The following is a 21833-nucleotide window of genomic DNA, read 5'->3' on the forward strand; positions in this document are numbered from 1 at the left end:
CTTTTGTGCGACACTCACGAATTACGAGTGTCATGCGTGCGAGAGAAACCCTGTCAAACTTTTCATTATAGCTGGCTTTAAGGCTAAGCGAGTAGTAAAGCAATTGCATCTATCTTATTCAATACATTCTGCTAGCATTTGAATTGTCTAAAACTTACAGACTGGCGATTATTTATCGCGAGAAGGGGAGGGGGCAGGGGAATAAAATTAACCTGATTCCCCCCCCCCCGCCATCCCACAAAGGCTCTTAGCGGCGACTGATCCCCTCCATTTTTCCTGATAACCAGGTGATCCCCTAAAACTAAAAACCTCCCCCCTCCTCCTACACCTACACACAGGCAATAAATAATGACTGTCTCTTAGTCGGATGCTTTCTGCTGATACAAAGGGGTGAAAAATTGTCATCAGTAATTTTTCGACCACTCCGTTACTTAGTTACCAGTCCTTTCCGCGAAGCGGTTTTACTTACAGACTCGTACACAAACGATGCCGCACTACTTCTGAAAGGAGACTGGCGGCTAGGCATGAGGCAGCTTCAGCTGAACATATATCCCTCGAGATAACTGTTGCTGTCTGTCACATTTTAGTTGCAATTATTTTTTTAGGACAGACATAAGAAAAGTGGTCTGAAGGAAAGAGTGTGGTGTCAGTTTGCACAGTGCGGTGAAAATCGTTTGGCGTTTTTAATTTAGCTGAGCAAGCATTTTATAAGATCTGCAACAATGTTTTCCTTACCTCACCTTCAAATTGCATATATCTTTCTTGAATTTTTTCGCTTTTCTACTTTCATCAGTCTTCCCTGACAATTTACCGCTACCAGGAGCCTATTATCCGGAGCTTCCATCTGTCATACTTACCCTCTGAGCCAACCCTGTCCCGTAACTATTTATTTTTAGAAGCACCTCCCACAGGGTTTTTTACTGGTGTTTCTATAATAGCCAATCACAAGAAAGTTGTGGTCCTCTATCGTTTACGTCACATGCTGGCCGCACGAAAGTATTTCAATAATAGCGAAAAGCGCGGAAAGTTTAACAATTTTTTTAGGGTGTTACGCGAACGTCAGCGTGTGTTTTCGCGGGAAATTAAACAACCCCCCCCCCCCCCCCCCCACATATCTCAGTTCTAAAAGTAAAAAGATACGGGACAGGGTTGACTCAAGGGTACAATTGGTCTGGAGGCTCTGGGTAATGGGTCCCCGACCGCTACCCATTTATATAGGGTCTCGATGAGATTGACCGATAGCCGTAAAATGGCCAAAAACATTTAGCAGTCACGATAGTCGTAAAAAAAGTTAAGCGTAATAAAATTCTCTGGTGACAACAATGGAATGATATGAACCGTTAACCGTAAAATGGCTAAAATTTTAACCGTTAGCCGTAAAAGCCATCGCCCCATTGAGGCCCCCTTTATACTCCTGGGTGGAAAGAGGCACTGTGAGATTAAAGTTTTTTGCCCAGAAACACAACGCAATGACCTGGCCAGGTCTTGAACCCAGACCTCGCAACACAATTACTCGGTCATTAGGCAACTGCGCATGCGTCGCCCACATAATAATTAGGAACAGACATGGACGATTCATCAGCCAAGACAAATGATGAAGACAATAACGACCATTACGACGAGAACAGAATCATATTTTATTTACATTAAACTACTGATTAGATTGCACTCTACCAGTCTTTCTAATTAAACTTTTTTCCTCAAATTTTAAAACAATCATAGAAGGCTTCTCAAACTTGGTAACACTCGACTGAATCCACTTTTCTTTAACATATCAACGTTTACTATCTTCGACCTTCGTAAGTGAATAATCAACAAAGATTTGTTTATTAATGAATATTTTTGCTTGAAAATAATAGTACAATTGATTAGATATCTAAGGTATTGGATCCAGGAAACTTAAACTATAATGTCTCCATAAATACTCCATATCTATTTCTAGAGTTAAGTCCTAACTCCTGGAATGTAATTTTAACCAGCAGCTTATACCTCATTCACACCAAAGTTTAAACATGTTTTAAAACTGTTTTGTTCGACACGGTTAAATTTATTTTTCTTCAAAGAATTAAGCTGCTTCAACCGATGTCTATTTTGTTCAAATTTAGCGCTTGAAAATACAAGTTCTTGAGTACTTAGAACTAATGGAAAATTCAGTTTTCATTTCTGTTTCTAATTTTCCCTCGACTAAACGCAGTTTAACTAACTAAACATGTTTTGCTGGTGTGATTGAGGTATTAGTAAAGTAACTTGTTCAGCCACTGCAAGAGTCGGTCGATCAAATTGGAGAACATTACTGATGTATCAATATAATATGCTGCTTGGTATTATTGACGGCATGGAGCGCCCTCTTGTTAGAACAGATGGTGTAGTGTTTGATCGTGAGGTATACGTACTTTCTTTTGGACTCCACGCGGAGAATGGAGTCGAGTCATTAAAATCTGTGGAAAGTTCGCTAAATTTAGAATCACTTTCCCTGTCCGGGGTTTGTTTATTTCCGGTCGGTTTTTTATCTCCTGTCCTAATAGAACTATCCGAAAGCCTCCTTTGAGGCATTACTTTATCATTTTCCTTCGAAAAGGAGTTGAAAATTTCCAAAGCCCTATTTTCTCGCGTGTCCGTTGCAGCACTGTGAAGACCATTGTCCAAAGTTGGTTTACGGCGAGATCTTTGCAGCGCTTTTTCGATCGCCTTTTTAAGATCTGGCGTATATGGAATTTTAGGTAAAACGAGGCTAAGGTTCTGCAGTTCTTGGGAAGGGCGATGATATAGTTTTAATCTCCCTTCAACCGGAGGCGTCGAGTTCGTAACGTTAGAATTTTCTCTTCCTTCTCTATGTCGCGCAGTTTTTCTTCCACTGTTGGTTATACCATTGAGTGTAGCACCTAATCTGCCGTTTTCTGAAAGTATTCCGTTTGACTCGCGATTTGAGACACCCTTTGTCGTTCTGTCTTTAGTTTTGTTTTGTTTACCACGAGTCGCTTCGCACCGGCGTTCCGCAGCAGCACGATTTCTGGAGCTCTGTTTGTTCGCCGATCCATTGGTGTTTTTCGCACTGGCAGTTTTACATTTGCTCAGTCGGTCCCATTTACTTGGAATAAGAAAAACTTCCTCGTTTAGGTCGAACCGCACCTTTTTCGTGAATTCGGAATCTTTTTTCCCTTCCATGGCGGTTTGTAACGAGCGTGAAATATGTTCGAATGTCTCCTGCATTCACACCAAGCTTTGTCTTGTAAAACTTCAAAGTCTCATTGTCTCTGCAGCTTTTTAGCGCACATATGACAGTTCTATACCAGCCAAGCTTTCATCTTGTGTAAACATTTCTTCAGAAGTAACTTTCACTTTTTTGGCATTTGGCTCAATGCTTTTAAAGCTCTTAAGTCTTTTACAGGATGTGGATCTGTTATAAAAGCTGAAGCAGTGCTTAATCTACGTAACAGAGGAGTAATATGCGTTTGAAAAATATTTCCTTTTATAGTAGATTAAGAGGTGATTATATACCAGTTCTGTCCATTAGTCATCTGCAAGCAGAGCTTTTACAAAACAGCGTTCGGGAAAAATCTAATTGGCCCGAATATATTGGCGAGACTATTGAAGTTTTTGGCAGTGTCATGACAATTCATTCGACGTCAAAATTCTTACTAAATAATGCATGCGGTTACCAACTTCTAATCCGCTAAATACAGTGGATTTCCTAGTTCTTTGAAAGCCTTACAAAGCGCTGAGGAAGTTATTTGTCTCGAAGCAATTACGTCAACGAATCTTTAACGCATTTAATAAGGTCTCCTGAGAGACTAACGGACAGAAATTCTTTCTTAAATTATTGTCACTCGCCAGAGAATTGGAGGAGGCCAAAGGAAAATTGAAATTTTTCAGCTTTGATGAAAACACCTCGATGTGAAGTAAACAGGCTTAGGAAAAATAAACAACTGCTCTGAAAAGATGAACAAGTTAATTAGATTTCTATGCTAATCTCCAATGGTGTGTCGGGTTTTGTCATCTCAGAGTTTGTTTTCATCCTCTTTCTCGGCTCGCTCTGTACACTAATTAGACGGAAACAGATTTTTGTCGTAACTTTCCACTGCACTAATTAAGGACTGGAAATTCGCCGAAGATTTGTATTTTGTAAATCGAGAGATAGACCATACCTATCATCAACTATTGCATAAAAAAAAATTTAAAAAAAGCATCTGTTTTTGTGTGAAAACCATTTGAACAAAAAATTTAGTCGATGCTTGAAAAAATTAAAAACAATTTTCCGTGATTATGTAATTATTTTGTTCACTATTCACGCGCCCACGCGAGAAGGCGCGACTCGTTCTTCCGTCCCACGGGACAAGAATGAAGTGCCTGCAATACACCAGCAGTATTATCTTCTGCGCATATTATGTAAGCGCGGAAAAGCAATATGGCGGCCGTCTTGCACAACCTTCGATGTTGCGCATTTCGACCTCTTATTGTGGAAGAATTGCAGATCAGGTATCAGTACAGCTTCCGTGGTATAGAGAGGTTTGCTCTTAAACTAAATAACGCCAAATAACTAATTTATTTTCACTTTTGTCGTGGCAGATCTTGTCTTCGCGGTTTACGAACAAGTCCGTGTGCCTTTGGTTTGGAAGAGTTTTTTCCACCTGAAGTGTTTAAGAAAGGAGAATTAGCTAAAGAGAAAGTTCATACAGGTAAAATTTTAGAAAATATATAGATTGCATTCGAGGCCACTTAATTTCATCGCATTTAATCAGAATTGAGGTATTATGCAATTCTCATAGTTTAGTCTGATCGAGTGACTGCTAAAAAGATAACCCTTACTGGACTTGTATTATTTAGTTGGTCTAAACCTTGGAAATTGTGCGGAATATAATTCAAAGCATCACTATTTATCACTAGCTAGTCAGGTTTGAAGACCTTTACTCTTTGATCACTCCCAGATATCTACTTCCTTCTTACCTTCATGAGTTATATTCTTTGGGCTCGTTTTTTGTGGCATATACAACAGAATATTCAAATATTTGGAAGCTACTGCAAGGTGTTGAAATGGTGATGAAAAACAGACGAATGAATGCTTTACTGTTTGCTTGATTACTGAATGACTGAATTATTGATGCATTGATTCAATGATCTGACAACCATGTACAAAGGCAACTGACTCCTTTACTGAACAACTGATTGACTGACCAAACAACTGACTGACGGAATAACTGCCAAACTGACTCCCTGAGTGGCTGAACGAGTGTCCTTCCAACCAACTACCAGACTGATTTACTTACTGACTTATGACTGATGTACAGACTGATGGACTTACTGACTCTCTGCCTCACTGATTGACAAGCTGACCTGCTGACGAACTACCTAACTGGCTGACTTGTTAACTTATTAACTGACTAATTGTTGGTCAGTGACAAACCCATTGACCAACCAAACGATCATCATTGACTGGTTGTGAATGACTCACTGTCAGACTGATCAGTTGAATAATTAATTGAAAGACATCAACAGCACATTACCTCATGTGATTTCACACAGTGTGTTCAGGATAGCAGAATTTTATTTTAAATGTATTGACTCTCTATTAATAAGTCATCAATATGGTCTTTTAAGGTAGAAAATGGCATGCTGGAGAACTGAGAGGGAAGAGTAATGAAGACCTTCATAAATTGTGGTAAGAGTTTCTGTCGAGAAAAAATACTCCAGTACTGATCAAACTCAAATACTGAATTAGTACATGTTGTCCTACAGGTATGTTCTTCTGAAGGAGAGGAACATGCTTATGACTTTGAAGCATGAAGCAAAAAGACAGAGTTTTCCAATGCCATCTCCTACAAGAACCCATAAGGTAAAAGATGAAGAGCTTGTGTATTGTCAATCAAATTATGAACAATAAGTACACATCAAAGAGAAAATAAAAATGAAACTGTTTGGAAAAAATTTTACATTAGTAAGGAATAATTCCAACCAAAACATACACAGTGACTGACTTAGAGACAGTAAGGATAATTACGAGTGAGATCTGAGGAGTAGAGCAGCTGAGTGATTCACATTAAAATTTGAAAAAGAAATTCTCATTATTTAAACAGTGCAGCTATGCTAAGTCAGTCACCATTACTTTTTTTTGTATTCAGGTCCAGAAGTCAATGGCTGCAATAAAACAGGTGCTTTCTGAGAGGGTAAGGAATTAGTTACATGCAGTTTTATGCTTCCATACAAAAAGTATGTACAGTGAACTTTTTGTTTTGTTGTTTATAACTATGTTTTGTTTTCTTTTTAAGGAAAAAGCGGTGAAAAGCTTAGAAAATGAAGTCTGGCCATTTGATGCAATTCCAGAAGACAAACCACCTACAGCCATGGACGAAGCAAAGGCAGAGTTTTCTGACAAGAAGAAAGATTACCGTGATTTGGTTAGAATTCTAAAACAGGGAATTAAAGTTGCACAATGAAAATGACCTGTGCTTTTCCATAACAAACTCAGAAAGAAGAACTAGGGCTCCAGATTGTGACAGGTATGGGCACCAATGCTGCCTTAGTTTTCCCACTGGTGACCAAAAGTTCTGACCTAGTCACCTGCTGACTAGGTGTTTGTATTGAATAAAGGGGGTAAGTTTCTAAAGAAACTGTGGTGCTGTGTCAGTGGGAGAGTATAGTAGGTAATTTAGTGTTAACAACTGAGTTGAAAATGTAAATTAGCCACTGTAAAGCGTTTTTCTTTTAGTTTTTTTTTTTAACTCTTTGTGGTGGCCAATTTACATTTTCAACTCAGTTGCTAACACTAAATTAGGTGTTTGAATTGTTTTAAATTCAAAGACAAACAAACCAAGTACAAAAGCACTTCATGTTGTCTGTTTTACTTCTGCCTTGAGAAAAATGAGGGAACTGGCATCAGCAAAGCCTGTTGCCATCTTACCTCCATCCTTAGACACACATTCTAGGTATGTGATTTCTGTTCCTCCTTTTCAATAGGGCACAGAATTTCAAGTACTTAATTCATTTAATTAATTAAATGCCATTCTTATGGGTAGATGTGGACTCAGCTTTTAAATTGGTGACTAGAAATTTACCACTAGCAATCATAGTTGCCATCTAGACACCAAAAGACAATTAAGGAATTTATTCTAAATTTTGGGTCCTGAGTATAAATGCAGCAAGTCAGAGCTAAAAAAGATACCATGTTTATTGCAATTGAGATGAATGCATTATAAAATTTTGCAACTACAAAATTTCAACTTTTTTCTTATTTAATTTACAAAATTAACACAGACTGGGCAAAGCTAGAAAAGTACCATTTAGAGACAATACTTTTTTCCATCACGACTTACAATATTATGCGTCTGGATTCTTTTATCTTAGAGTTTATTTTGTAAAGTTTGACACAGCTATTTTTTTACCCTTTCACTCTCAAGATCTAATTAGTAATTCTCCTTACTATCTGCCATACAATTCTTATGATGATAGTTCAGAGAATTTGGTATTGGATCAACTAATAATCCCATGATTGATATTCTTCTCTATTCTCATCACCTGCCTGCTTGATATTGTATTGATATTGTAAGGAGAAATTCTGTCTTGGTCACTTGTGGGAGTGAAAGGGTTAACATTAGAAAATATCAATGTTATTCTGCATGAAATACAATGTAGATAGAGTGTTATTACTGTAACAGTAATGTACAATGTAATAAATTAAATTGTTAAAATATGTCTAAAGATTTTTCATGTTTTTTTTTTTATTTTTAAATTATATATGCAGGAGTTACAGTCTAAGCTGGTGGCCCAGTTGTTTGATGGCTGATTAGCACTAACCCAACGTTAAATTTTAATCTGGGTTTCTTCAATTTATTTGTTCAAAAGTCTATTAGGAATAATTTTCTGTATCCTCTTTCAAGCATCCAATCACAATATTGTAGACAGAAAGAATTATGCTGGATTTTATTTGAAAGCTTTCAGATCTGAGCCTGGTTGTCAAAGCTGGTTTAAGAGAACCCAGGGTTAGTGTGAAATTTTATTTCAGATCTGAGAGCTTTAAACAAAAATCTAAATTAATCCTTTTCCTACAATTTGGAATAGGAGGGAGAAAATTAATCCAAAAATGCTTTTGAATAGAGAAATATAGAAACCTGGACTAAAATTTAATCTTGGGTCAGCACTAATCTGTGTTAGAAAAAACTGTTCCCTGACATCAAATTTTGCACTAATCCTAAGTTATCGTAACCCAGCTTTGAACAACTCAGCCTAATGGTCTACCACTGCCTATAAGACCTCTTACTGTCGTCAAATTTGGCTGCAAGCAAGCCCTGGCATTTGGATTTTCATGTACAACCCCTTCTCCAAGCACAGCTTTCCATTAAACCATCAGCTGGTGCTTATGGAAAAAGTTAGTGAAAGCCTTGCTTGTTTGCCACTACCATGGTGAATCAAACTCCAGAACAGCTGCAGTTTTTGTTCTTGCAGATTGTATTTTTCTTATCCGTATACACTTTGGACATTTGTTCTCAGCAATACAAGCCTTGTGGTACAGAGCCTTGCATTTTCCACACTGAAATTTTGAGCAAATAAGAGCAAAAAAGGTCAGCTTGGTTTAATCAGGAATCAGTACAAAAACATTGTTATTTATCAATGTATGCCTTAAATTCTGAGTGCTATGATGGTTTCTCAATCAAGTTAAAACCACAGAGCAGCTTGAAAAAGCAGAATTCTCCTGCTAAATTTCAATGGCCTTAGCTTTTTCTTTTCAGCTATACCTACTTTTATATGTCCAAGTGAAAACCCAGCAAACCTTCTTTCTAATGATTTGAGCACTTTAGAAGTTTTTGTGGTGCATCATGAAGAAAAATTGTGGGACAGAATATTTCTCTTGTGAATTTCTTTGTGATTGAATTTCTTTTTTTACCACACTTGGCAGGAATGTTGCAATCAGATAGCCCAGTTTGAATTCATTATTTTGTTGATGAGAGTACAAGTGACGCTGTTGCATCAACATGTCATGCAATGCCTTTACCAGCTCTCAAACAATTGGATGACTTGTAAATTTTGGCATTGATATTGTGGTAAAAACATTGACATCATACAATCAACTCATACAGTAAGAAGTCTAATTAACAAATTGACAGTGGATTAGTGTGGTCTGTACTCCTATCAACAACAGTGTAATATAGTTATCATAGTGAACTCACTTGGATGCATCTCATGAGTCCACAACATTTTGACCACTGTGATGACCAATATCGTTGTTGATAAGAGTACAGACTATACTAAACCACTGTCAATTTTTTCATTAAATAAACTTCCTTTTGTATGAGTGGAAAACAAGGAAGTGTTGAGTCAAGTCACATGATGTTTTGTACGTGACATGACACAAGCCTCTCTTGTTTTTCACGCTGCCACTCTTATCACATAGCTCACATAGATTACTCCATTTCACTAACTGCATGCCTAGAACAGGCTACTTTCCAACTGTAAACTGCTAGTCTTCTCCAGGTTATGAAGTGTGTAAACAACTGGTTATGCATATAACCTTAGAGCAGATAGCCAGCTGTAATATGTCAGCTTATGAGACCTAACAAACCACTGCCATTTCTGATGATGTTTAAGTTGAAACAACATTTAAACCCATCTCTTGAAGAATACAAGCATTATGCAAACATTGTGCATTATGCAATTACTATTAGTAGAAACATTGCAGTCTGTTTTGAAGTGATCTCAGTTTAAGACAAATGTTAATATTTGTACTTTCATATTTCATAATAGCAATAAACAAAACCTTTTCACAGCATGAAAAGGGATGTCAGGCTGCTTATATGTGTTATCATCTGTATAACAGTGGGTACAAACTGTTACTGGGTGAATTGGCAGTAAAGTAATGATTAATACTACCTGAGTTGTGGTTTTCACTTCAAATGGATAGATGATTTTTGGGTCATTGCATATTTCACAGAAAAATCCTTTTTGACAACAGAGCTGAAAGAAAAAATGCCAAACTCTTTAACAATTTAATGTATCTCTGCATTAATGGCAGAAAGAGGAATGACCTGCTCATTTACTTAATTAGGTCAGGTGAGACAGGAAAATAAATGGCTCTTGGTCATGAAGCATACTTCAAGTGCAGCAGGTCTGTATGTCAGTAGCTCAAGCCAATTTTTTTCACATGTGGTCCTCGCACTCAGTCTATTAACTCTTTACATCCTATATCAGTATGCATATTCTCCATACTGTTCTCTACACAAATCGTAAGGTGCTGACAAGGAGAATTTGTTCAACAATCAAGAACCTCTTAATAGTTTGTGATCGTTTCCTTTATTCTTGTGACCTTAATGTTTGACTCAGGGGTGATCTTATAAGGAGAATTTAAATGCTTGTCACTCCTAAGGATTAAAGGGTGAAGTACATTATATGGGAAGAAGTAGTTTCCGAGCACTGATCTATTTCAGTCACTACAGTCAGGATTTCTCACCTTACACTTGTACACATGCTTTGTACAGTGGGCAATGACCTTTTTAAGATGATGAGCCAGCTGCCCAGATTGCACTTGAATCAAATCCTTTAACACAAATAAAAAAAGTAAACTTTGTAAGCAAACACTATGTATCACAAAATTAACATTACTGAAACTGCCATTACTTTAAGAGATGCATCTCTTGAACAACACCTCTCCACAACTGCTGATTAAGTGCAATGTCACTGTTATTAATAACAACCTCTTGAACCTTTCAATCCCAAGATCTCATTTGACAATAATTATCATTAATAGTAATTCTCCTGACTGTCTGCCATAACATTCTTGTGATTTCAGTTCAGAGAATTAAGTATTGGATCAATTACTAATCCCCTAATTGATATTTTTCTCTACTCTCATCACTTGTCTGCTTGATATTGTATTGATATTGTAAGGAGAAATTCTGTGTTGATCACTCATGGAGTTAAAGGGTTGGAAACAGCTTGGCAATCACCAACCAACAAATGGTTTAGAAAAGTGCCACACTGCAACCTAATAGACAAATCTTGACAACTTTATTTCACAAAAGAGAAAATAAACGTCTGAAACACTCAAAGTGACTGTACACCAGTCTTTCCAACAATTTTCCTTTCATTTCACAAATAACATATATACCAGTATATTTCTTGAGAGTGATAAAATATTTGTGAGATAGATAAAGCCTGCCCCTACCAAAACACACATAGAATTTTACACCCCTCCCCCCCTCCACAAGAAAAAAAAACTGCAACCCCTTTAACCAAGTCCACTTTCCTTTGTCCCCAACGTGGCTCTTACAGTGGAGTTCCAATGTAAAATCAAATTTTAAGGTTGACACTGACCAGTAGGGAATACTGATGGATATCATCCCAAAGATATTCCCGAGGCCAAATCCTTCTCCTCACATCCTCTGCTATTGGATCTTTACAAGTAAAAAGGAAGCCTTTTAAGTGCTGTAGCTGTGATCTCAATACCTGTGAATGAAACATGACTCAGAAGATCAGTCTAATAGTGCCTTTGGTTTTCCAAATTAAAGTGTCTTCAGCAATTGATATTAAAATTAAATAAATTTACAAAGGCCAAAAGATCTGAGGGTATGGTTGTTTAGTTATGAGGAGATCACACAGCCCAAGAAATCAAGTCTTGTTTAAGATCTGAGTGTAAGCCCTTTGTCAGGGCCATTGATTGAGCCTTTAAACTCTTTACAGTAACCTGAATTTACCCTTTCAACTCAGTTGTTAACACTAAATTACCTTTTATACTCTCCCCCCAACACAGCACCACAGTTTCTTCAAAAAAACCCCCCTTGACAAAATATTGAGAATGTGCTGAACTGTGTGTGTATATTTTTTTGACACTTTGCAGAATTAATAATCTTGGTATACAGACTCAGCACTTGCATGATAGTAACCAGGACAATCTTATCATTACAGGCTTATAATACTAATATCTATCTCAGAAGTTGTTTTTAAAAGATTGCAATGTTGCTATTATAATCATGGTAAACTTTTGTGCTGAAAAAAATTAATTAAAAGTATCTTGACATGTTGAGAAATAATTGAGAATTTTATCACTGCCATTTTCAAGACCAACCTTAACTTCAAGTAACTCCTTGATTACATTGTACAACGTAGGATTTGTTTCATCAATATTAAACAAAGGTTCTTCCTCTATCTGCATCAGGAACATCTTGCACTTTTTAGCGACTTGGTGTTTACGCAGATCCCAGTTGTGAATCACCCTTGCAGGTATGACATGTTCTTCATTTTCATGACATTCAAAACAATAGTAGCTGGCATCATAGGTACAAACTTTAAATTCTCCATAGATCATTCCTAAATAATAATAAACAAAACTATTGGCAAAATAAATTTTAGGCACCATTAATTCACCCTTTAACTACCAAGATCTCATTAGTAATTCTCCTTACTATCTGCCTTACAGTTCATGTAATGTTTGTTTGGAGAATTTGGTATTGAATCAACTTTTAACAGTCCCCTCACTGATATTTTTCTTTATTCTCATCACTTGTCTGCTTGATATTGTAATGATACTGTAAGGAGAATTTCTGTCTTGGTCACTGGTGGGAGTTAAAGGGTATATTGTTTGATTAAGGTTGTCGACAATTTGTGTTTGTTTGTTTGTTAGTTAGTTTTTAAGCCTTTCAAGGACATTAGAACTCATCCCAGTTTTCAATTCAGGAAACTGCAAATTGACTTCACATAATTATACTGAGAATTGACTACAAATTATTCAAGTTTTGCTGCTAGCTGCAAGCCATAAACTTTCACAACAATGACTTATTTGAACTTGATATTTCCCAATCTTTTTCACTTTCTAAAGAGGTACCCAGTGGGTCAAAATCTTTTTCCTTTTTCTTCACAATGCTGGCAAGCCATTTAAAAAATGAACTGATGCCAAATGCTATAACTCCAGGCCTTTGTTGTAAATCTAACACACCATTCAAAGTTAAACAAATGGTAAAACAAAAGACTGCTCCATACGTAAACACGTTTTTTGCATGCATTTAGGGCCAACTACCTCTGAGTTGTAATGTAGCATGACAAGAATTTACAACATTGCTTCTTTTAAATTGGATGCCAGTCCAAAAGATTATAAACCAACAAATTTTCTTAACCACAAGCATTCCCTCCGTTTTCTGCTGAGTCAATCATAAGAGTTAAACAAAAAAAACATTGCAAAAAAGGAAATTGTTGCTAGAGAGCTGCATGGAACTTTGGGAGTGAATCACAGCACCCTTAATTTTATCTCCAACTATTCTTTTTTTGCTGAAAATGAGAGAGTCATCCTAGTAAACACATTCTCATGTTTAGGGGACAGTTCATTGGTACATACTCTTCAGTTGGGAGAATATAAGGACTATGAGAGTGGATTGTCTTGTTCACACACACAACAGATTGATTCAGCCTGGGCTCATACCCTCACCACTAGATGAACTGAACACTATACATGCAACACTCAATGCTCATCCAACAATATTTCTCTTTCAGTAAAACATGTAGAGTATGGATGTCAACATGACAGTAAGGTATGTAAACTGGGTGTGACGCTCCCTTAGAAAAATCCAGACTATGCCCCTCACTGCACCAACTACTGAGAAGTCACTCACCTTTAATGTTAATCACAGTAACAATGATTTTTACTAAAGAAAACAATGACCCACCTATGTTTCTTCCACATCCCTTGCATTGATAATTTTGGTTGTCCAACCCCTGCTCAGTGGCAATCTCTGTCACTAGTGTCATCAACTCTGAGGAACGATTGTCGCCATGGTTTGAGTGCACCGAACTACTTTTCTGCAAAACCTCAAAGCCAGAAGCTGTGATAGTTTCGGATAGTTGCATCTCAGGTTTCCTCTTTGTTTTTGGAATCTTAACATTGAGAGATTGATACAATTTGATTTGTTAATCTCAATGTCAATATTAATAGTCATCATCAATCTTTACCCGTGATTCATAATTGTCATTCTAATTAATGCTTTAAACTCTAACATCAGTATGTAAATTCTCCATACTGATCTCTATACCCTTCCAAAGGTCACAGTTGACAAGGAGAATTTGCTTAAAAATCCAGAGCCTCTTTGTTTGCTGATCATTTACTTTTACTCTTGTGAGCTGGATATGTGATTCAGGGGTGATATATTAGGGAGAAATTAGATGCTAGTCACTCTTCAGTGTCCAAGGATTTAAAAGTGTTGTTATTGAAAACCACAAATTGCAAACTGCTGCTGCAGTAGCTAATTCATGCAGATGGATTACGACAATCTAAAAAAATTAAATTCCTAAAAACTGACATGCTTCATAGAGGACTGTTTCTTTGCTTTCAAGCTATTGACCCTAAGCCTCCACTCCCATTGTCTCAGTCAGTCAATGGTAATTCTCCTCACTTAAATGGTCATACATTTCTCCTAATGTAAGTTATGAGAATTTGATGTTGGATCAAATGATAATCCCTTGGTAAGTTTTATTCTCAACACTTGTCTGCTTGACATCTTATTGATTTTGTAAGAAGAATTTATGTCTTTGTCACGTATGAGAATGAAAGGTTTAACCAAATATTGTCAAAAAAAGCTAAACATGAACCTGACTACTTTGCACCTGCTTTGGTTGTGTTGGCACTGCACCATCAACATACACAGGGGGCTCAAATCTTTTTCTTCCCTGGACACTATAATCCCTTAACAGAGTCCCAAAACTGGGTGCTTGTGTCTTTGTTGGGATTCTGGGACTGAGCCTCTCTTGAGGACTGGGAAGTGGGCCAGCAGTGTCTGCCTGGTCATTGCAGCTACTGCCATCAACAGCATCCACTACAGCCTCAGTTTCAAATGTTGATGACCAGCCACTAGACATCCCCAGTTTGTTGCTGCCTCCTAAAGGAGTTGGGCTGCAGGTGTCTCGTTCACTGTCATTGGAACTAGTTGGAACTTCTACTACAGCTGGTTGACTTCCTACAGCTGTAAGATTTTCAATAAGAAATATGAGTATCAATAAAAAAAAAAGGATGGTATATGTTGAGCTTGGTCATTGAATAGCACCCCTGCTCTAATAAGCACCCTTCCTGAAAAAACTGCCCAGCCCCTAAGCCATAATGTCAAGCACCCCTCCCAAATAAACACCCCACCCCTCCTACCTCAATTTCTTAAATAATAACACTACAAGAGATACCTGCCTCTATTGCCACTTAAAGCTTTAACAACAGTGAAATCAGTAAAAGCTAGTAAAAATAACAAGCACCCCCCCCCCTCATTAAGGGGTGGGAGGTGGGCCACTCCTTTCAATAAGTGCCCTTCCTTTTAGCCAAGATTTAAAGCAAGTGGCTGGGTGCTTATTTAAGGAAATACAGTCTGTAGGATGTCATTTACTTCCTAGGATAATCTTAGGAATTCCTAGGAATTCCAAAATCCATTTCGCATGGGTTGTCACAAGTATGCAACAAAAATGTTGAGATGTCTCATTTTTTGAGGGACCAGAAAAATTGAACACTCAGTAGAGTAATACATTCCAAACTATTAATAAGAATTAACAAGGACACCTTCTAGTATTCCTTCCATGCAATAACAGGGGTTTTGAGGAATTACAATGTATAAGAATTTGTGTTGAGGAAAGCAATCAAATGAAATGATATTTCATGTTACCAAGTGTGAGCGAATGTGACTGGAAGCTGGATTTTTTAGTTAATAAATCTGAACTGATGTAAGTTCAAAATCAGTCCAACTCCAACATCAAAACAATATTTCACTGGTTTCTTACATGGAGCAAAATAACTTTTTTATGGAGTGAAGTGACTTTGATTATGGAGCTAACTGACTTTTGGTTGGAGCAAAGTGACCAGGGGTGAAATGACCATAAGGCAAAATGACCATAATTCTGATCAAGATATGCATACAGTCTGATTAAAGTACAGTTGGGCTGCCTGGTTAGTCCTAAAAAAAGTGACTGACATTTATATTTCGACAGCCTGAATGGAAGTTCTCAGTTAGCTCTCAACTGAGAGATTAACTTTCGCTCAGGCAGGAAAAATGCAATCCTCTTTTAACTAACCACATCCGAATGATCCAACTACATGAACATGATACCAATTAAACATCTTTGTGTACATATAAGTATTAACTATTAATTAACTATTAACATCTACTTATAATTATTATTCGTAATGAAACCAATTCATCCTTTTGCTGCAAGGTACAAAAATGGTAACAAGTAAACATGTACATGAAACAACTTCACTAGTAATAATTATTGTTACAGATAATGATCGAATTATTTAGAAAGCCAATTGCTACTTATTCCCCCAAAATTATAAAAGAGAGAGGAATTTAACTGGCCACAGTTACATACCTTTTCCATCCATATTCTCCTCTGTGGAAGGCGAATTGGAAAAACTTTCTCTATTGTCTGCATTATCCATAATCATTCTCTCAGCAGGCTCTGTTTGCAACACTTGAGCTCTGCGCTTTAATTCAGTGCTCTCCTCGAGGCTGCAGCCTGCAAGTTCAGCCACCTCCGCAGTGCTGGAGTCAAAGGAACTTGTGGAGGCTTCACCTTGAGCTACATGCTGATCTCCTGGAATGATGACTGGAACAGTTGATCCTCCATGTAAAGGCATACCTAGAGAAGAGCCAATTGAAATTATTTACTTTTTACAGTAATGTAACCGGCTCTAACCCCTACAAGTGACTAGCATCTAATTTCTCCTTACAATATCACCCCTGAATCAAACATGAAGGTCACAAGAATAACAGAAATGATCACTGCCTAGTTAAAAGAAGCTCTTGATTGCCAAAGCTGGGACTGGCAGCATTTTACCATGAATATCTGGGGGGATTTGGCAGGATCCAGTTCTTCCAGGACAGATTTTAAAGTTGCAAAAATACCAATACCTTTCTTTTCCAACACACGTACATTCAAGCAACACAACCATCAAGCACTGAAATCCAACCTTTGCTTATTGAGTAACTCAAGGTTTTTCCCTAAAATTACGTTATTTGCACCATAAATTACCTGACTGTGTGTACGTAGGTGGAAGAGACCGAGGAGCCACTTTAGGTAATTGCCAAATTCCGCAGAGAGCCAGTGCATCACCAGACCATGAGTTCAAACCAGGCGTGTTGTAGTTGAAGTCAAACTTAAATTCCCCCAGACCTAATGACCAATTGATTTCACAGTTAAAAATTATTTCTCTTTTTAGAGATGTTTATTTCTTCCAAACTTTAACAACTTAAATTATTAAATGTACTAATTATATCTCTAGGTTGGTATGTGCACTATGATTAGTCAATTTAGAGGACCATACTTCACTGAGCAGCACCCAGATTCAAAAGTTTGTTTGAATTGAAATCTTCTGCTCCTTTTGAAACCAGAGATATTCTCCTAGCTCTCAGCTCTTACCTTGTAAGAAAGTTTTCATGATAGATGGTAGTTCTGAATCCAACATAAAAGATGAACCTTTGTAGAAATATCTGCAAGATACAGGACCCTAGTTAATCAGTGTCAAAAGTGACTTGACCATTAACCCTTAAACTCCCAAGCTCTGATTGTTAATCCCCCCAACTGCTACATGTTTCCTTGTATATTACCATCAAGAAAATGATGTTCGATCTAGATAACATCTTCTACCAGATTAGTTTGAGTATTTTCCTTACCTTTTCGCCCTATAGTTTATGAATATTATAGAGAGAAGTTACGTGTTAATCACTTCTGGTAGTTGAAAAGTGAACCCTTCAACTCTTTCCACCCTAACATCAGTATGCATATTCTCCTTAATGTTCTTTCTACATTTCCTAAGGCGCTGACAAGGAGAATAATTATGTTTTTCAATCAAAGGCTTCTCAAGTTGATGATCATTTCTTGTATTCTTGAGACCTTAATGTTTGAATCAGGGGTGATATTATAAGGAGAAATTAGATGCTAATCACTCTTAACTCCCAAGATCTGATTTTTTATTCTCCCCTCTAGCTGTTACACATTTCTTTGTAAGTGATTTGCGAGAATTTGGTGTTAGATCAAGACTACTTACTAATCTATCTGATAAGTTTGAGTATACTCAACATGTTGGCTGGATAACATGTGGATTTTATAGGGAGAAGTTACATGTTTATCACTTATGGGATAGTTAATTAGTTAAAATTGCATAATTGGGAATTTTTGAGAATTCCTCTAGTAGGAATTCCCAGAAAACTGGGAATTCAGTTTGTAACTAAAGGGACTCTTCAACCCTTGGGATTGACTGGCCTCTAATTTCTCCTTACAGTATCACCATTGGTCATGAGGTCATGAGAAGAAAGCAAATGATCACCAATTAAAGAGGCTCTTGATTGTTAAAAAAATCTTCCTTGTCAGAACCTGAGGAAATTTTTTAAGAGAACAGTATGGAGAATATGCATACTGATGTTAAGGTATTAAGGGTTAATTAAGCAAAAACATCTAGCATGTAGTACTTACAGTAATTTATTTTTGTCCATCAAAATGGCGTCAAGGTAACTTTCCATTAAGCTATCATTTAAAGCAAGGCGAATCCATGCCTAGGATGTATAAACATTAGGAAGATTTTAAAAGTTATCAACAAACATCTTTTCCATCACAATTTTTGAAGATCAAAAATAAGATCCATTTGGTCTGCAGATGAATCAAATAAAGAAATGATCCTCACAGGTTTCTAGCAATTGGATTCACGAGGAGAAGTTAATTTTTATTGATTAGAAATCAAGGTTTGAAGGGTTGAAGACTCACCCGACATCTTCCCACAGGAGTGTGGATGTGAGATAGATGTTCCAGCTCATTTAACACATCTTTGTGCGTGAAACTTGTGAGCAGGGACCAAAATGACTGCAGAGAAATTAAGACTATTTAAGTGACAAAGTAATGAAGTATACATATTTCCTGAGTGTACTTTTATCAACATACGAGCACTAGAATCATTCATCAAAATTATAAACAAAGGCACATCATTAACAATTGGATCTATGTGTAGCTCACATGTACTGTTCCTTGAGGCTGGTTTTACTTATGATGGAGTTGGAGTCAGAATTGTTATCAGAAGTGCAGAGTGATATACTCCAGTGAAAATCATATGGTATTGGAAGAAAAATGTTCAGACATGCTACTTGCCATTCAGTTATTTATGACCCAAGGAGAGTTGAATTGTAGGAGTTGTAAGCAAAAGACTGTACTGGAAGGGCCTGGGAACTGGCATTGTGATTGGTTGATTGTTCCACTTCTGCTTGCAACTTCAACAATCTAATTTTCTTGGATCGTAAGCATCAGAGTCATAGGCCAAATTGCAAGAAAATGAAACTGTTCTGATTCTTCTGACTCTGATTCTGTCGAACTTATGACTCCCCTTATAACTCCAAGCAAATTCTCTTGTCTGATCTCCAAGGAGAAGTATAGGAGTAAGTAGGGAGAATTACTAATTACATCTTTAAAGTTAGAGGTTTAAAGGCTTATGATTTCAGTCTCTGACTTGTTGCACACAGCCCTGGTGTTTTTCCATGTTGTAAGTGCCAGATTAACTGATTTAAACTTTCAAATTTTGCAGTCAAATGTCTCCTTAACATTGCAATGACAAACATATCTTCTTGGAAAAACTCACATGAGTTGGCATGGCTTCTGTTGATATTTTGCCAAGGAGATTGTAAAAATTTGATAGCTGTAAAAAAAATGTATTTATAATAACAAATTAATATGAAAAATAGTGTAAGATATCAGTTCTATACTTAAATAATATCATTCATGGAACTGTACATTGAAGATACAAATACCACCTCATAGTAGCCTCTTATGCAAACATTGTTAGGCTCCTCACATCACACAATCATTCCTCCTCACCAAATGGTGGTGGGAAGAAATGATTGCATGACTTGACAAGCCTGATGATATCTGAGTGTGTAATAGACTTCATAGCTTCATATTTATTTATCAGTGAACCTCATTTTATTGACTTGTACTAAATTCAAATATCATACCTGGGGGTGATTTTACAAATTATTTTATTTCTCATTTCACATTTTATTAGTTAATTGTAGGTCCAGATCAGTCTCACGGCCACCACTTTTGTAACCTGCACCACTTAATAAAATGATTGATTGATGGATTGATTGATTGATTGATTGATTGATTGATTGATTGATTGATTGATTGATTGATTGATTGATTGATTGATTGATTGATTGATTGATTGATTGATTGAGAGTTGCTTCTAATATTTTGCTCATATACCCATATCAATACTGGTTGGTAGAAATCTTTATTCTATAATGTTCTAACAAATAATGTGCGTTCAGGAGATAAAGGAAGGAGAAGTCAAATGTTCATCAGCAACAAAGATTTAAAACTAAAAATTTTGACAACCCCTTTACCTTAACACCGTGATCTTGAAATCCATGAAGAAAGATGGCCTCTAGCAAAGTACTGATCATTAATGCATGCTCATCATTCCTGTGGACAAAGAAAGGATACAGTCACTCTGTCAAAGGTTATGGTACTCTTTAAATCAACCTTTTAAACTCCAGAGATCTGATTGTTAATTCTCACCTCTAGATCCTTCACATTTCCTTGTAAATTAGTTTCCAGAATTTAGTGTTTGAGCAAGATAACAACTTCTACCTGATAAGCTCGAGTATTCTCATTACCAGTCTTTTGAATATTGTATGCATCGGCTATAAGGAGAATTGAGGCACATGTTGATCACATCTGGGAGTTAACCCCTTTACACCCGAAAATCAGTTTGCATATTCTCCACACTCTCTCTAAACATTTCTTAAGGTTCTGAAAAGGAGAATTTGTTGAACAATCAAGAGCCTCTTTAGTTGTTGATGATTTCCCTTATTCTCATGACCTTAATGTTTAATATTTGGGGATGATCTTGTAGGGAGAATATAGATGCCAGTCACTGTTAACCCTTTAACTCCCAGATCAAATTTGTTATTCTCCTTACTGTCAACAAACCAAGATGTTGTATCTCCACAACAAACCAAGATGTAGTATGATAAAAAGGTTCCCTGATTGAGCATTTGGCCCCTAAGAGTGACTAGCATATAATTTCTCCTTACAATATCACCCCTGAATCACACATTAAGGTCATGAGAATAAAGGAAATGATCACCAGTTAAAAAAGCTCTCGATTATTAAACAAATTGAATAAAGGATTGTTGTTGATGTTGCTGCCAAACGTAAATTCTCAATCAACCTTTCCACATCCAAATCAGCTCCAATGTGCTTTCTCTGAAGCTAGCAATAAAAGGAAAAATAAATTAGCAATAACATCACCAAAACTAACCCAATTTTTGGATAACAATATTTTGCATTGAGAGCAATCTGAGATTCAAATTATTAGGTATACATACTTCTTTCACTGCAAGTGAGAGTTCACCAATAAGTCTCCTCTTGATCTCTGCATTTCTTATCAAGTCCTCATCAGTTTCTAAATGAAGATGCACGCAGAAGAAAGAAAAAAAAAATAGAAAACGGATAACATGAAGAGTACACTGGGGTATATGGTCGCAATGGCAAGTTAGAAATTTTAATTTTGCCTCACTTTTTCTTAATTCTTCTATTTTTAAGGAATCTAGTCGAAGTAGTTATCAGTTTGAAAATCTTTCGACAACCATTGCAGGGCAAAAATTACACATTTTATGAAAGGTTATTCACAAAATAAAATAAACTCACCTGTAACCCCTGTCTTTTTCCATCCAGAAAACATTTTCAATACGAAGTATTTCGATCGAAATTGAAGAAAACAATAATCTCAAAACAACTCAATCATTATGGATCCAACACGGGTTTTTCTCTTTTTTTAAATTGTCAAAAACTTTCAAATTAAGCTCAATACAGGCGTTTCGTCCGCCATATTTGTTTTG

At 36.7% G+C, this 21833-nt stretch overlaps 3 protein-coding genes across 4 annotated transcripts; 1 reads left to right on the plus strand and 2 right to left on the minus strand.

The window, feature by feature from the left end:
* Positions 1–1631: 1631 nt before the first annotated feature.
* On the minus strand, positions 1632–3369 carry LOC131785903 (uncharacterized). The gene has a single exon (XM_059102861.2). The coding sequence runs from the start codon at positions 3208–3210 to the stop codon at positions 2302–2304; it is 909 nt and encodes a 302-aa protein (XP_058958844.2). The 5' UTR covers positions 3211–3369; the 3' UTR covers positions 1632–2301.
* A 1027-nt stretch (positions 3370–4396) lies between these two features.
* On the plus strand, positions 4397–7694 carry LOC131785883 (large ribosomal subunit protein uL29m). Its single transcript, XM_059102837.2, has 6 exons — positions 4397–4476; positions 4567–4676; positions 5596–5656; positions 5734–5830; positions 6117–6161; positions 6264–7694. The coding sequence occupies exons 1-6, from the start codon at positions 4406–4408 to the stop codon at positions 6429–6431; spliced, it is 552 nt and encodes a 183-aa protein (XP_058958820.2). The 5' UTR covers positions 4397–4405; the 3' UTR covers positions 6432–7694.
* A 25-nt stretch (positions 7695–7719) lies between these two features.
* Positions 7720–21827, minus strand: LOC131785882 (pleckstrin homology domain-containing family M member 1). 2 transcript variants are annotated; one of them, XM_059102836.2, is made up of 17 exons: positions 21643–21827; positions 21321–21397; positions 21164–21204; positions 20334–20412; positions 19568–19624; positions 18706–18801; positions 18418–18497; positions 17365–17435; positions 16978–17118; positions 16315–16584; positions 14575–14930; positions 13641–13848; positions 12050–12291; positions 11299–11430; positions 10436–10522; positions 9859–9942; positions 7720–8521 (listed from the first exon to the last, which is right to left on the minus strand). In XM_059102836.2, the coding sequence occupies exons 1-17, from the start codon at positions 21674–21676 to the stop codon at positions 8387–8389; spliced, it is 2190 nt and encodes a 729-aa protein (XP_058958819.1). In that variant the 5' UTR covers positions 21677–21827; the 3' UTR covers positions 7720–8386. The 2 variants fall into 2 exon arrangements, with proteins under 2 accessions (XP_058958819.1, XP_066028138.1); XM_066172041.1 differs by having other exon boundaries at positions 14560–14930.
* Positions 21828–21833: the final 6 nt, after the last annotated feature.

The sequence above is a fragment of the Pocillopora verrucosa genome, chromosome 9 (genome assembly GCF_036669915.1).
Source record: "Pocillopora verrucosa isolate sample1 chromosome 9, ASM3666991v2, whole genome shotgun sequence".
In the NCBI taxonomy this organism is placed as follows: Eukaryota; Metazoa; Cnidaria; class Anthozoa; order Scleractinia; family Pocilloporidae; genus Pocillopora; species Pocillopora verrucosa.

Coding starts and splice junctions, on each gene's coding strand:
- LOC131785882 (XM_066172041.1), bottom strand. CDS start 21,676: ATGTTTTCTGGATGGAAAAAGACAGGGGTTACAG. Junction 21,205..21,320: donor TCTCACTTGCAGTGAAAGAA/GTATGTATACCT, acceptor TTTTATTGCTAG/CTTCAGAGAAAGCACATTGG. Junction 18,498..18,705: donor CTCCTGTGGGAAGATGTCGG/GTGAGTCTTCAA, acceptor TATACATCCTAG/GCATGGATTCGCCTTGCTTT.
- LOC131785883 (XM_059102837.2), top strand. CDS start 4,406: ATGGCGGCCGTCTTGCACAACCTTCGATGTTGCGCATTTCGACCTCTT. Junction 4,477..4,566: donor GTGGAAGAATTGCAGATCAG/GTATCAGTACAG, acceptor TTGTCGTGGCAG/ATCTTGTCTTCGCGGTTTAC. Junction 5,657..5,733: donor GAAGACCTTCATAAATTGTG/GTAAGAGTTTCT, acceptor GTTGTCCTACAG/GTATGTTCTTCTGAAGGAGA.
- LOC131785903 (XM_059102861.2), bottom strand. CDS start 3,210: ATGCAGGAGACATTCGAACATATTTCACGCTCGTTACAAACCGCCATG.